The sequence below is a fragment of the Agelaius phoeniceus genome, chromosome 10, assembly GCF_051311805.1.
Source record: "Agelaius phoeniceus isolate bAgePho1 chromosome 10, bAgePho1.hap1, whole genome shotgun sequence".
In the NCBI taxonomy this organism is placed as follows: Eukaryota; Metazoa; Chordata; class Aves; order Passeriformes; family Icteridae; genus Agelaius; species Agelaius phoeniceus.
The window spans coordinates 17,013,292-17,027,432 of NC_135274.1; the positions used below are offsets into that span (position 1 = coordinate 17,013,292).

At 45.0% G+C, this 14,141-nt stretch overlaps 1 protein-coding gene across 2 annotated transcripts in view; it reads right to left on the bottom strand.

Annotated features, from left to right (window-relative positions):
- LPP (LIM domain containing preferred translocation partner in lipoma) overlaps positions 1 to 14,141 on the bottom strand; it is a 333,171-nt gene that overhangs the window by 203,346 nt on the left and 115,684 nt on the right. For both annotated transcript variants that reach the window (XM_077184001.1, XM_054639115.2), the window contains one exon: positions 12,525 to 12,726. In XM_077184001.1, the coding sequence (XP_077040116.1) occupies positions 12,525 to 12,717 (193 nt within the window). In that variant the 5' untranslated portion in view covers positions 12,718 to 12,726. The remainder of the gene's footprint in view (positions 1 to 12,524; positions 12,727 to 14,141) is intronic.

Genomic DNA, 14,141 nt, shown 5'->3' on the forward strand with positions numbered 1-14,141 from the left:
AGGTGCTATTTCTCCTTGGGCACCACACAAAGAATTACAAATGGCTCTATTTGTGCCCAGCTGGTACAAAAGTGATGTCAAAAGTGTAATGGGAAGGAAGAAAGGACCCAATTACAAAAGCAAGGTCTGTGAGATAATCTTGGTCCCAGGACAGTGAGATATGGCAATTAGAAGCATTTCATCTAACTGTCAGTTGGGGTCATTCAATGAGCTTGTTATCCAGAGAAAAGGTGGCACCTCAAAATACCAATTACAACTTTCCAGACTCAAACTGTGCCTCAGCCTCTTCTGCCCCCTGTGCCATCATCTCTAACATGACAGGAAGGTCAGAATGAGCAACAGGAATTCAGTTTTCAAGAAGAAGCCCAACTGTACTGCAGATTAACAACCAATTAGCAGTTTTGAAGAAGTTGTGCACTCTGGCTGGGGGGCTGCCAGGCTGTGCTGAGGAAGTGCTTGGTGTTGACTTCCCAAACTGACTCACTTCTGTAAGCCCTGGGGTGGTATTTATAGAGTTGGGGGAAAATTTCCAGGGAACATCACTTACTGGTACTCACAAAAATAGCAAGGGAATTCTTAAATTACTAAACTTTTAAGGAAAAAAGTCATTCTTCTTTTTGACAAAACAGCAAAGCAGAAGTCTCTATGATATTCTTGGAAGAAGTCACAATTAATAGTGTTCCTTATCACACTTTTCTTTGACAGTAGTAGATGTTGCTCCTAAGATATTCTGTGCAGCTGCAAGGCTGGGGTTTTTTCCTCTCTTCTACAGATTATTTCCAGGATAAGACATTGAAGTCAGCCTTGTCTCCAAGGCTCCTTAGCAAGACTTGAATGAACCCAGGTACCAACAACAATTCAGCCACAGCAGTCCAGATCAGCCCAAACCTTTTACCCAACTGTCCAGGATCCCAGTTTGGGGGAATGGCTGTACCCTTCAGAAAACCACATGAATCTGCAAGTAGATCTGTTACTGATAGTCAAACTATCACCTGCAGAAGTGAGCTGGTCCCCCTGCATAAACTAGACATGCCCTGGTATCACAGAGCACACAAAAGCAGAGGAAGGGCATGGACTAGTAGCTGGATCAGTGCCTGTTCCCCTCCACACATGCAACAGTGCCCCTTATGTCTCCTCAAAGCCAGGGACTAAGCCAAGCCTTCAGAAAGATTTTGTCCCTGCAATAGTTTTAAGGATGCAACCACAAATCTGAACGCTCACAACGATTTTACAGTATTTCACTTTCTTGCCATTAAACACACACAGATTTAAGGTCCCGCTTAGCAAGGAGGGGCAGACAATGCCAGGCTAGGCCCCCTTCCCTAAGCAGCCAGCATGCCCCAGTGGGGAGGACTGCAGACCAGCTGACCACAGAAGTACAAGTTCTGGAATGAGAAATAAATTTTTGAAAATATAAGATACAAGCACACATACTTGTCCCCATCCCACACACAAGCTGCAAATGCTTCAGTTTATTACTGTGACTTCCGGATTGCTCCTACCACTGCCCTCCCTCTGAGACCTGGGGTCAACATTGGCCAAATGGTCCTTGAGAAGGCCTCAGAGATGTTTCCCTCCATGTCTTACACAAACCAGTACCTTAGATGAGGACAAAAACCAGGATAACAAGAAAAAGGCTGCTGGCAGGAACTCAAGCAGTACCTGCTCTGCCTGGCCTCCCAGCCCCTGGGAGGGCAGGTCAGGTCCAGCTCTCTGCCAAGCTGTCAATCACCACAGCTCACAGTCTGTGACAATCATAAGACATGACACCCTGTGCAATGCAATGGAGACCCAACAAGTTTGTTTTGCACATGCCACTGCAGCGTTGGCAGATACAGCAACATGCTTTGGCTCGTAGTGACACGGGAAGCATTCAAAGCACTCGCGCAGAGATAAGAGGCTCCCCTTGACTCCTGCCTGAGACACACTGACCTCCCCTCCCTCCCTCCGCCTTGGCATTGTCAGAAATACAAAAAAATCCATTCCTTATGTTTTCAAAATGTGTCTGTTTCACGGAGTTCTCCCCCCTTGTTTTTTCTGAGGCCAATTAAAAATAAAAGTTTACCAGAAAGACAACAAGGAAAAAAAAAGTGTCTGATACCGTTGGATCCAGCCTGTAAGGATCTCACACATAAAAGAATTATGTCCCTGAGCACTTTCCAACAGACTTTCAGAAAATTTCATCTTTCTACTTCCCTGGCTGGATAGTCTGTTTGAGTAATTTTCTCTTTCTCCTGGGGCTGGTTGCTAAGAGACACACTATTACTTCTCCCTCTCTTATGACCCGATTACTGTGATCAGCAAAGACAGCGTACAGACAACAGCCTGACACGGCTCATACAAGAACATCGGCCTTGTTACAAAATGATGGACTGTATTAACACTCCGCAGCCCCTCCGCTCGCCATGGCCTTTGGAGAGTCTCCAGGCACAACTGGGGGCTTTTACTTCCCCAGCTTCTGAAGTGCACGTTCAAACATTTTAAATCACAGGACTGGGAAGGGAGAAGAATTGACTTTTACCTCCTGTGCTTCACTGTCTGACAGCCAGAATGCTGTTACTGCATCTTCACTGAGAAACTTTCCTTTTCTTACCCTTCCTAAGAAGTGGCCTAGGAAAAATTATTACTACTTTTTACCTTCTTGAAAAATAAACTTTGCAAATACACAGCATAGTTTGGGTCAGAACATTCCCTTGAAGGGTCTGACAGCATGTTGTAAAGCTGATTGTAACACTTGAGGGGCTAAGACGTGAGCTGACACCTCTCTTGGTGTCTCTCTGCAAACAGCTGAGATGGATTGCTCTGGATAAGGAAAGCAGCTGGAAAGAGATCCAGCTGTAGGTGTCCAGCAGTCCCAAGGAAGCTCCCAGAGGATGCCCAAGAGGCTCCCAGCTCACGCAGAAGCAGCCACAGACTGGCACTGTGTCCTCTGCAAAAAAGAACAGGGGATGGAGCCAGTGGAGGAGATAGGAAATTTGGAGCACAAATTGAGAGCTTGTACTGAGGGGTACATGGGGCAAAAAGTTGAGGAAAGTTGATTTTGTTGAGAACAAAAGAATTGGTTTTCTAAAAATGGGGCCACCAACCTCAGAGACTATTAGTCTCCACTTAGTAAGAATTCAACCCTCATAACGCTCACTTTTTATAACATAAATTTCAAACGTCTATACTTTCTTCTATTAAACCTTCTTTCAAAAGACTGTGCTTACCCACACTGTTTCGGTACCATTTTCATACTCTTGAGGGCCTCCTCTCCTCCCACCAACTCACTCAGGACAATTCCTGTGGCAGGACCCCTGGGCACACCCTCACACCACAGACAGTGCAGAGTATTAAGAAACACCAGTTGATAAAACTTCTCAAGTGGGCTTTGTAACAGAGATGACCCAGAGCACAGGTTCCTTCCTCATCTCCATGTCATTTCCCATAAATTCAATGCTTGGCACAACAAATGCCAGCTGTCATGACAGTGCAATTTCTACCCACCAGCCCTTAACAGCAGGCTTGGCTTTATGATTGGGGTCATATCTAGATGAAACCAAAACCTTTCCTTAGTCAATGTCATCACAGGAATTAAGACTTGGAAGAGACATGCGAGTCTTTTGCACTTCAGCTCCTCAAATAGTTTGGGTAAATCCCCAGTTGAGCCCCTGGAGCATTCCTGCACTTTCTTCCACAGCTGTGACTTTGCAGTGTGCGTGCTGGTTAAAGAAGAAGTCAGAAGGGGAATTTTCAGATAATAGGAAACTTTCTACTTATTAGCATCTAGAGCAGATCCCCGCTCATCCTCTGCAAAATCTCCCTCCCCAGGCAAAGCAGAGCCACAGGATTCTCAGTCCTGCTCACAGCCCCTCAAGTCCTGTGCCAAGTCCATCTAAACATGCTTTGCGTAGCAACAAACACTTCAGGCCTGGTATATTTAGTCCAAATTGTAATTGTGTAGGATTCACTGCTAGAAATGCCTGCTCTTTGGCCACAAGTACAGCCTCTGTGGCTTCAAGAGTTGCTCATTCATTCTTCCAACCTTTTATTACACCAACCTGTAATATAATCCAATAGACATTTACTGGCTGCTCTGATTTAGCAGGACTCAGCCTAGCAAAATAAAAAAGCTTTAGGCAGAGAAAAGGGAAAGCATACATATAATCCTTTACTGCAATAGTTAGTTTCCAGTGAGTAGAAGAGCAGCACTGTGTGAAGAATGGCAAAAAAAAAAGAATTATTAGACTGTTAACTATCATATAACAATTGTTATTATTTAACAGACAAGCATCTGGAGGATGTTAACATTTCAGATCAAAATAAAAGGGACAAGTGCTGCCTGCTTGAATTCAAGCTATTTCTGCATTAGCATTGCTCCCTTACTTGGACTGGGCACCACAGCCCTGTAAAACTACATACAGGACAAACATTATCTGTTTAACAGAAGGTTTGATATGGTTGATGACAGACGTTTGCAATTCAAGTTATTAAATGATACTTCCCTTCCATTTCAGTGTGTCAGAAATGTCTTCTCTTTCTCTTTTTCCCTTCCCTTTTTTTGCCCGCTTTCTTTATTCTACCCAAACTATTGTGGTTCACAGAGCAGGCCACTGCTAAGATGAATCACTATTTGATGTCTGAAATAATGAAGTGGAAAAATTAAATATAGTCTCTTGGAAGAATAGACAGACAGGAGAAAAGAAAATGAGAAAAAATAGTCAGGGCAGAAAAAAAAATTAAGAATCTACCTGCTGAGAAGTGCAATGTTTGCTTTATGATACCAAATAACTGAGAAAATATAAGCTCACTCACCAGAATGAAACCCAAGGCTAGGCACTACTTCAAGTAGTTCCCAAATAAGAGGCAATGTGTTCCAGAGCCTGTGAAAATTTAATATTTGTAATTCTAACAAAACATGGTCAGAATACTTAATAAAATCTGGTGGCTTGACTTGACATTTTGTGAACTACAGATAAGTATACTAGTTCAATAACAGTTTTTATGCACTTGTTTTATGCTGCATTCTTCCCAGGCCTTTCCCTGAGGTGGTATTTCAAAAAGAAAATGCTCATCCTGAGAGCAAAGCCAAGACATAGTTCTATGGATTTGTTTCTGGCAAAAAAAAAAAAAAAAGCAGATGCAGACACTGTTATCCAACAAAACAACTTTTGGGATGAATGCTAACAAGAGAGAAGGCCCCACACAGAGCCAGTTTATTCCCACTGGTGAGACCCACAGGTCCTGACACTGGACACTCTGCTGGGGACAACTGGGCAAAAATCCCTGTGCCTGTAACTCAGCAGTTATTGAGTGGAGCAACGCTGGCCAGGCACAAAGGCACCAGCTTGGTCTCATTCCTCTTCAACATGGCCCAGCCTGCTTGGGGCAGTTTAAATCCAGTTTTACACAAATGAGAACCACCACTCATTTCCAACTGGTTTCACTCGGTTCTTAACCAACAGGAGAGAGGATGTGCTTCGAGAGGAATCAATGGGCACTTCCAAAAGGGTGCCCCAAACTGCTTCACAGCTAGGGACCCCCACCTTCCCACTCATTCTGCAGCATTCAGGGGCTTTGCTTGTGCTTTAAATGCTCTTGTGTGAAGGTAGCAAGCCCACCACAAAGAGGCCTGGAGTTTCAAGATCATTTTCACCAGCTGTGTTTTGTAAGAGCCTGTGGATGATGCAGTTCTAACACTAATGAATAAAGTATTGCTTCATCTGCTGCATCTCATTCAGCACAAGAAACACATAGAAAAATGAGGGAAGGATTAAGAAAGACTTTAAAAGTTTATAATATGTACTTTAAAAAAGCTTTTTCTAAGAAACAAGCGCTAACATGGGGGCTGTGGTCAGGCCCAGTCAGGATGACTTACAACAGCAAGGTCACCTCTTTATTCACACCACATTTTTCAACTCCATTAGCTCAGTGCTGTGAGGGATGGCACCAGAAAAGTGTTAGAACACTTCTCAGCCTATCTTTTTGTCCCACCACTGAGACACTTCCTCCCCCGTGAAGCATCAATGATTTTTTTTCAGCTAGTGGAAGAGATGAGGAGCAAGAGAGGGACCAGCAGATCCCACTGCAAATACTCTGGTACTCCCAGGACTCAATTCAGACTAACAACGTGTCCCCATGCCTCCTCTGGGCACTAGCAATGGTCCACAGGCATAACTCCTGACATATGCAAGACAGTCAGCTCCTGCTAGCTGTCCAATTCTGGATAACTGCATTATCTGATGTTAGTGTTGAACAATGCACACACAAAACCACCACAGGAGCATGGATGAGACAGCTCACTGTGCCTGCACCCCAGCCTTCCTCCAACAACCAGCAGAGCACTGCAGAAGCTCCTGAGATACTTCAAGGAGCAGGTACAACACCCCTCTGCCTCTCAGCCAACACAGCCCTTCCACAAGTGAGAATTCCTCCTGCTGTGGAACAGAACCAGCACAGGCAACCAGGGGAAAAAAATAAAAAAAAAACCGAAAAAAACCACAGAATCTTTCAGGTCAGCCTGAATTTATTCTTTCAGGGCTCTCAATACAAATAATGAATAGACTCTGGACCTTGTTGGCTTCTATGAACTGTCAAAGACTGCAGAGCAGGGAACAGCACAGCTATAACACAGGGTGTCTAGTCCAATAAATCCATGCCCAAGCTTCAAAAATTAAGACAGAGCTACAGATAGCAGCTGCTGTAAACAAAACCCACTAGGTATATCTGCCTGGAAAAAAAAAAAACAAACCCTAAACAAAATAGCAAAACAGCAAACAGCCTGAGAGTTCATGCCCCCAGTCCCCTACAGACATAGCAGAACATAACTCACCAGTGCTCAAAAGCCTCCACACCCATGAAGAAGAGGAGGGCACAGAGAGTCAAGCTCTGGGAAACCTGGATCAGCTGGGTTCAAGAACACACACTGGTGTCCATGGCATAGCCTTGCCCTGGAGCTCGTCCTGCTCGTTTGCTTTGTCTCATGAGTCATTTGCCCCCTCCTCCAACCAAGGTAAATGGAAGGAGATGGTTTTTTAAAGAGGCAATTAAAACCTCAAAGACCTTCACATAAGACCTGTTGCTCACCATATCTGAAAGGTGCCCAAGGAAAGGAAGGAGAAAGGAGGAGATTGCTTTGAGGCTCATCCCTTCGTTTAGTTCCCATTATTAAATCCACATTAAGTGTTTCTGTAGATACTATATTCACCAAGGATGGCAGTTAGAAGGAAAGACATCAGCACTAATAAATACTGAATTTAGAAGTACCCAACAGCATAAACTAACATGGCTAATTTTGTAAAGCATGTCCTGAGAGCCCCAGAGTGTGACAGAGAAGCACCTCCAAGCCCTGGGCAGCCCCACAGAGTGACTGCCCTGGGAGGGATGCTGCTGCACATCCCTTTCTAACCAGGGCTGGCACTGCAGCATCTCAGCCTGTCTCAGGCAGCTTGAGAAAAACACATGGTCCTGTTCATACAAAAAACAGACACTGCAAGAACAGGACAGATTTGGCTTTTAGGGAGTGGAAAGAAACATCTTTGCAGGAGCAGGAGACCTCCTGAGAGCCATTCAATGATCTGGTAGGAAAGGATGGACTCCATTTCTTCCCTACCACCATGAAATCATCCTTCAAGTGACTGCACACAGCGGCAGAGGAGGTAAATTCAATCCCCAGGGAGCTGCCCCAGTGCTCATGAATGCTGGTCTGGAAAGCCCAGCCCTGCAATCCAGCTGAGCCTCCCCAGCTCACCACTGTGCTCCACCTGTTTCAGCACAGTCGTGTTTCTGCTGGACTTGCAGGGCTTTATTTGGAACCAAGGGGGGAAAGAACTTTTGTGGTTACCAAAATAAGATTCAAACCAAAAGGATCCAAACCAAAAGACGACTCACACTGCAAAGTTTGTCACTCACTGCTCCCAAGCCATCCAGTGGCCCTGATTCAGGTTTTTCTGAGTACCTCTGACTGACAACAGATTTTACACATTTCTGAAGCCCCCAGTTCTGGCATACAAGCCCCAGTGCCACCCCAGCAGCACCAGCCCCACAGTAGCAGGCACTAAGCCAGCAGATCAGCTATCACCAATCTCACCCCACACCAGATGCCTCCTTAGTCTGCCCTGCAGGGTGAGGCCCCATTTTCTGGAACTAAGGCAAAGATGGAATTTGCTTCATCTGCAAGCTATAAATCCTTTCTATCTTCCTGAGCCCAGCAGAGATGGGAACAGCTGTGTGGCAGTGCTTCCCTAAGGCTCCAGCTCTGTTGAAGATGCTGAAATACCAATATAAGTCTAAAAGCTGGAGAGCAAGAGAGAAGTAAGTGGCAGGAAAACGAGGAAGGGCAACCACAGAAAGGTTTGGATTGGAAAGACCTTGAAAAATAATACAATCCAAAGCCCCTGCCATTCCTCAGTGAAAGGAATATCTTTCACTAAATCAGGTTGCTCAAAGCCCTGTCCAACCTGACCCTGAGCACTTTAAATGATGGGGCATCCACTGCTTTTAAATGAAACAAAATTAATACCAACTCCTCAGAAGAAAAATCTTCGTTTCTTTAAGAGATTTTTGGTGTAGGACAAAACCCATTGTGCACACTGCTGGACAGCATCTGCTGAGGAAAAGAGGGAGGGGGCAGGCAATACCAAAGACATCAGCATGGAGAAAGAAGTCAAATATATAAGAAGCAGATTGTCAGGACCCATGGCTGGTTGATGCCTCATCCATCTCAGGACTCATCTTCTCCCAGCATGAAGAGAAGATGCTGTCAAACTTCAGACACATCCAGCTCCATCCAAAGACTACCTCTGACCCCAGTTAAACACTTAGAGCTACTGCTCAGACATCTGGACATTTAATTTTGATTTCCAGCCTAATTCCTCAGCAGCTACACTTCCTGCCAATTCACAATTGTTCACCTTGTAGATAAACATCTTCCCCAAGCTTGAACAGCTCTCCTCTCCTCTCTCTGTGGGGTAAATACAGAGTTCTGGAAGATGATGAGCACCAGCACTTCCCAGGAACTGTGCTGCTCACACCTTCCAGGATCAGGCAAGGTAAATCCCCTGCAAAGCATCACACTGGGGAGTGGCAGCACTAAATCCTCCAGAAACACAGCCCAGACCACAGCAGATGTTGGAAGGACCTGTACAAACAGGCTGTGCTTGCCTCTTGGGCTGCCTGCATGGCAGAGATCTGTGCAGAATGCTAAGCAGGGCTTGGGTCTTATTGATGATGATTACCATTATGATCATTACTTCTGCCACAACTGCAGTCATACCCAGGGGCCCCAGGCAGATCCCTGCAAGAGCAAGACATGGTCTCTGCTTTGATGAGTGGATAAATCTGGTGTGAAACAAGCTGCAGCAACTCAGCATGGCAAACAGCACGGAGGGGGGCTGGCAGCACCAGGAAAATTGCTACTTCAGTGGTCTGAACACATGCCTTGAGTGCTTCAAATCACAGTAAAATGTTCCTGTTTATAAACTGTTGGCTGCTGCCAGTTCACTTTGTTTCAGTCATGTAACCATTTCTAACCTTCTGTTAAAGTTCCATTAAGCAGCTTTTAATCAGCACCTTCTGGCTGAGTTTTGTGCAGGTATCAGGAAATAAAAAATAAAATTGAAGTCAAGGTGAGACTAAGGAAATGCTTTGGTAGGAGATGGGAGGGAGAGGGGGGTACACACAGCACCTGCTCCACAGTCTTTCACTCCAGTGTCTTTCCCCTCTGCCTTCAATACGATCAAGAAATAAAACCACAAATGTGATCAGCTTGACAGACCCTCTATGTACAAGCAACACACCTACAAAACAATAATAAGAACCACAAGGCCAGAGGATGCACATTCCTAAACATTAACAGCAATGAGCTGAGGAAATTACCAGGAACAGAATTTGCCAGTCTCCCAGAGAGATTCCAGAACTACAAAGGCTGCAGGGAGCCAATTCCAGTGACACTGCTGGGGCAGCCAAGGCTGTGCTGAGCACAGCCACTTCTTGACCAATAATAGCAGCAGGACAACCCTTCCCCAGAGCAGTGCTGTTGCTCCCACTCATCTCCAGCAGAAGGATCCCTGGGAAGCCCATGTGCCTCCAGTTAAGCAGCTTTGCCAGGGCAGGAGGGATGAAAACACACCGGGGTTTGAGGGGATGCTACCCCTACCTACAGACTCACAGTTAACCAGGTGGGAAAGACCTGTGTCCAACAGAGGACAAACTGAGGCAAAATGGCAGTGCCCCTGTAAGCAGGGAACCAGTGGGGCCTGGAGCCATCTCCCAGGCTGAATTATTGCTGCAGAAATCAGGGAGGTCATTGAAAAAACAATCAGGGAGCCTGGAAGAGAGAAGGGAGCCATAGCAAGTGACTGAAGCACACTGGGCTATTTCTCACCCCAGCCCTTGCCTGGCAGATCCCAGAAGCCTCATGTTCTCAGGGTTATATATGGATGGTAATGGCTTTGCACAGGCTGCTGACAGCAACCAGCAGTGTGTCACCTTCTGGAAGAGGATTAGCTAAAGCTGCAGGCATGTTGTCACATCACTAAGCCTACCTCTGACCAGGTCTTGGCCAACCCTTAGCTCTTCCAGGCCTGACAGATAATGATGGGATCTCTAAAAGCCCAGTGTCAGACAAGGCAAGGGACTGGCACTGACAAAGTCCCCTGGGAGCTCCCAAACATCTCCTGGTTTCCAGCAGACCCAGCAATGCCCGACTGCTTGCAGGACCAGGAACAATGAGAAATGCTGGAGTGCCTTGTCTCTCCTTCTCAGCCTGCAGTGCCTGTTCTGCTCCTTGGGAAAACTTCCTTGGGAAAACTTCTTCCACAAATGGCAAGAAACACAGGATTTTTTTAGAAGGTGATAAAGTTCCTCAGTCACATACAATTAGACCTACAATCACTAAAACACTGACAATTAAAAATACTGATCTTTTTCACACAAAAAATCCTGACTGATCAAGAACAGATTTCCTAGGAAAAAAGGGCCATATTCCATTATTATTTTTAATTGCAAGAGAATTAGAAAAATAAGAATTTCCACTTGACTCGAGGATGACATTTTCTTTGCATTTCAGAGATGGATTATTTTTTACTTTTTAAATTCCAAATGTCTTTCTCTTCCTATTTCTCACTAAGTTTTGTTACGGAAGGCAGCAGAACAGGTGCATATGACTTCGCTTCTCCCTCTCCAACACATTTTCTTTTTTTGTTCTGAATTCTCCGAAGTTAGAGCGGCAGACAAAAAATACCCAAAACATTCATCAGGCTTTTCCAACTTTCCTATAAAATGTCCTTAACTTTAGAAAATCACTCAAATGTAAGATTTAATATGCTGCTTTGTTTTTCTTTCTCTTTTCCATTACTCTGTAGTGTTCCTGAAAATGTATACGCTTCCAAAAGATAGAGCAGAAAGAGGAAAAAATACACAGGTGATATTTATCTTATTGTACTCAACATAAAAGAGGGAAAAGCAGTGAAGGAACAATGTAGAGCATCCCAAACCAAATACAAAAGCTGGTTTAGCCATTTGCTTGAATACAGCTGAGCTTGTCATTGGAGAAAGGTTGGAGGGAAAGAGGGGAAGAACTTCCCCCCATTTCTACCTGCAGTAAATCACCAGGAATAGAAAATGTCATGCTCTACCAAAATAGCTACCACTCTCTCCTAAAATCCTTGGCCTTCACTTGTTTCTGCTGCAGTTCCATCACAAACTCTCCATTGTCAGCCAGGGGCATCCCAGGTGCTCCAATTTGCAGGTTTCCAGTTGCAGCTTCCAGGGTTGCTCCCAGCCATGCTGTCCTGCTCCTGGAAACTCACTCCCCTCCATGTGTCCACAAGCCAGGATCCCAAATCCCACCCTTGCTGCTCAACTTCATCTGGAGAGGAGGACTTTCACAGCAAGAAGTAGAGGAAGGCTGACACACAGTGACTGGCAGGCCATTTGTTTTGCTGACTTAACAGCTCCAGAGACCATAGCAATGGTCATCTAAATACCTTCCCAATTATTTCATATTCAAGAGTGTTCCATAGTAGAGGGAAAGAACTAAACTGAACTAAAACAATCCATCCAGCAGACTGGAGAGAAAACACTTCCAGACTCACTGGTCAAATTTATGCCCTACCACTCCCAATCATACTTATATTCCACAGATCAACCCCTTGTTTGTAAAGCATTCCCACTGTGGTGGGGTCAAAGAACCAATACTGAAAAGGACTGCTTGAGCCTAAGCTCCTTGAATCATCACGTGCCAGCAGGGACCAAACAAGCAAAACCCCTTGAAAAGTACCAGTCCTGGACATAGGACATCTGCTTTCAACTGGAACTGAGAAAGGTCTGTCCTCATGCCCTCCCCCAGCCCTGCCCTTCTCAGGAGGGTAGCTAGCCAGAGCAAGGGGAAGAGATACCTTCACATCCTTCTTGATTTGAATGACCTGAAAAAGGGAGGCTCTCACAACCTCACCAACAAAGAGCAAATCAAGAACAGCCTGTGTTAGCAGTCAGTTCCTCTGAATGAGGCAGTTGTGGTTCCTTCCTAGAAAATAAATACTCACCATCACCTCCTGGTTGCTTGTATGGGTTGTACTTTGGTTTGGGGGCGACCACAGGCGCAAACTTCTTTGGGGTCTGCTGGGTGGACACGGAGATGCTGGGAGTGCCAAAGGTGTGTGTGGTCTCCATCCTTGCAGTAACGTGGCCAACAGGCTCGTTGGTACTCTTGGGAGGCAGCCAGGATGGGTGGGACATGCTTCAGGTCTGAGGAGACATAAAGAGAGTCACATATACATTAGGAGTTTGAGCTGGGGAAGGAACAGCTGCAATTCTACTATTTTTCTGGTTTATGAAATCAATCCTACAAAACCCTTCAAAATATGTTTAACTGGTGCATGCTTAACTTTAAATATGCTGTTCCTAATACATAGGACTTCAGATGCAAATTTGCCTTTCTCTCCCCAGCAGGTCAGAATTACTGATCAGGCTATTGTTGGTACCTACAATAATCATTGCTATTTTCCTCTTCAAACCAGAGCAGAGACAGGCTGATACCCTGAAGCAGCCCATCAATCCCACCCTGCATTCAGCACAGTAGTGATGTATTTGCCTTTCCCTGTTAGGCTTTTTTGAGTACATTAATGTACAACAGTGCAGGTGCTCTGGGGACAAGTTTAGTCACAGACAGGCACACACACTTCCAAAATACACTTTTAGCACTTTTTCACATGTCATTTAGGACCCCATGCCCCAGTGATTTTCATTCAGACTTTTAAGAAAACAGATTTCAAAAGTAGCTAATCATTCTTGATGCCTCCATTTCTGAATGCCCAGCTTAAGACATTTTAAAAGCATGTCAATTTTGAATAAATGCCAGAATCTCACAACCCCTGACAACCAGGCTCCTTTTAGACTTGTGTAACAAAAAGCAGAGGCAGCCCAAATCATTACTTATTTATGAAAATCTTGGCTTTGGCCTCTTAAAAGCCTACATCACTTTTGAGAACTGGGTTCGGATGCTGCTGAAAATGTTGCCCATAAAAATCCTGTTAATTCCAATGAACAAGTGTTTTTCACCACACACAAACCACACTCGCAGGGTAGCCATGACAGTCCTACTGTACCATCAGAATGTCCAATGGAGCTGGATTTGAGATTTGATGGAGGAATGAAGATCCCACACAGACAAAAGTCAATGCTAATTTTGCAGCTCTTGAGCACCCTGTTGCTCCTGCCCATGCACTGCTTTGGTGTCAGAACCTCCTGAGGCTACCAAAACCAGCAGGCACCCATGACCTCATCAGCAAAGATTTAATTTCATCATGGAAAAGGATCAATGCCAGAGATAGGATCAAGATCTCCACATGGTAGTGCAAGGTGAGCACCTCCAGCTAAGAGCAATGACTGTTAAAACTGATGGATACACAAGTGTGCTTATTTGAACCAGAAAATTTACTTCAAAAAACAGTTTCCTGCTTGAGGAGTAATTTCTACTTTAAGCCCCAATGTCTGACCCAACACTAGGAGGTGACAATTTTTGATCATCTTCCACCTGCATCACTCCTTGCGTGAGAGAGGAACTGACAAGGGCCAAGCATCACTCCCAACACTTCTGTCTCTTCCTGGCCATGCAGTCTGACTGCTCGATGTGCAGCCAGTGGTTTCACAATTCCTACCAC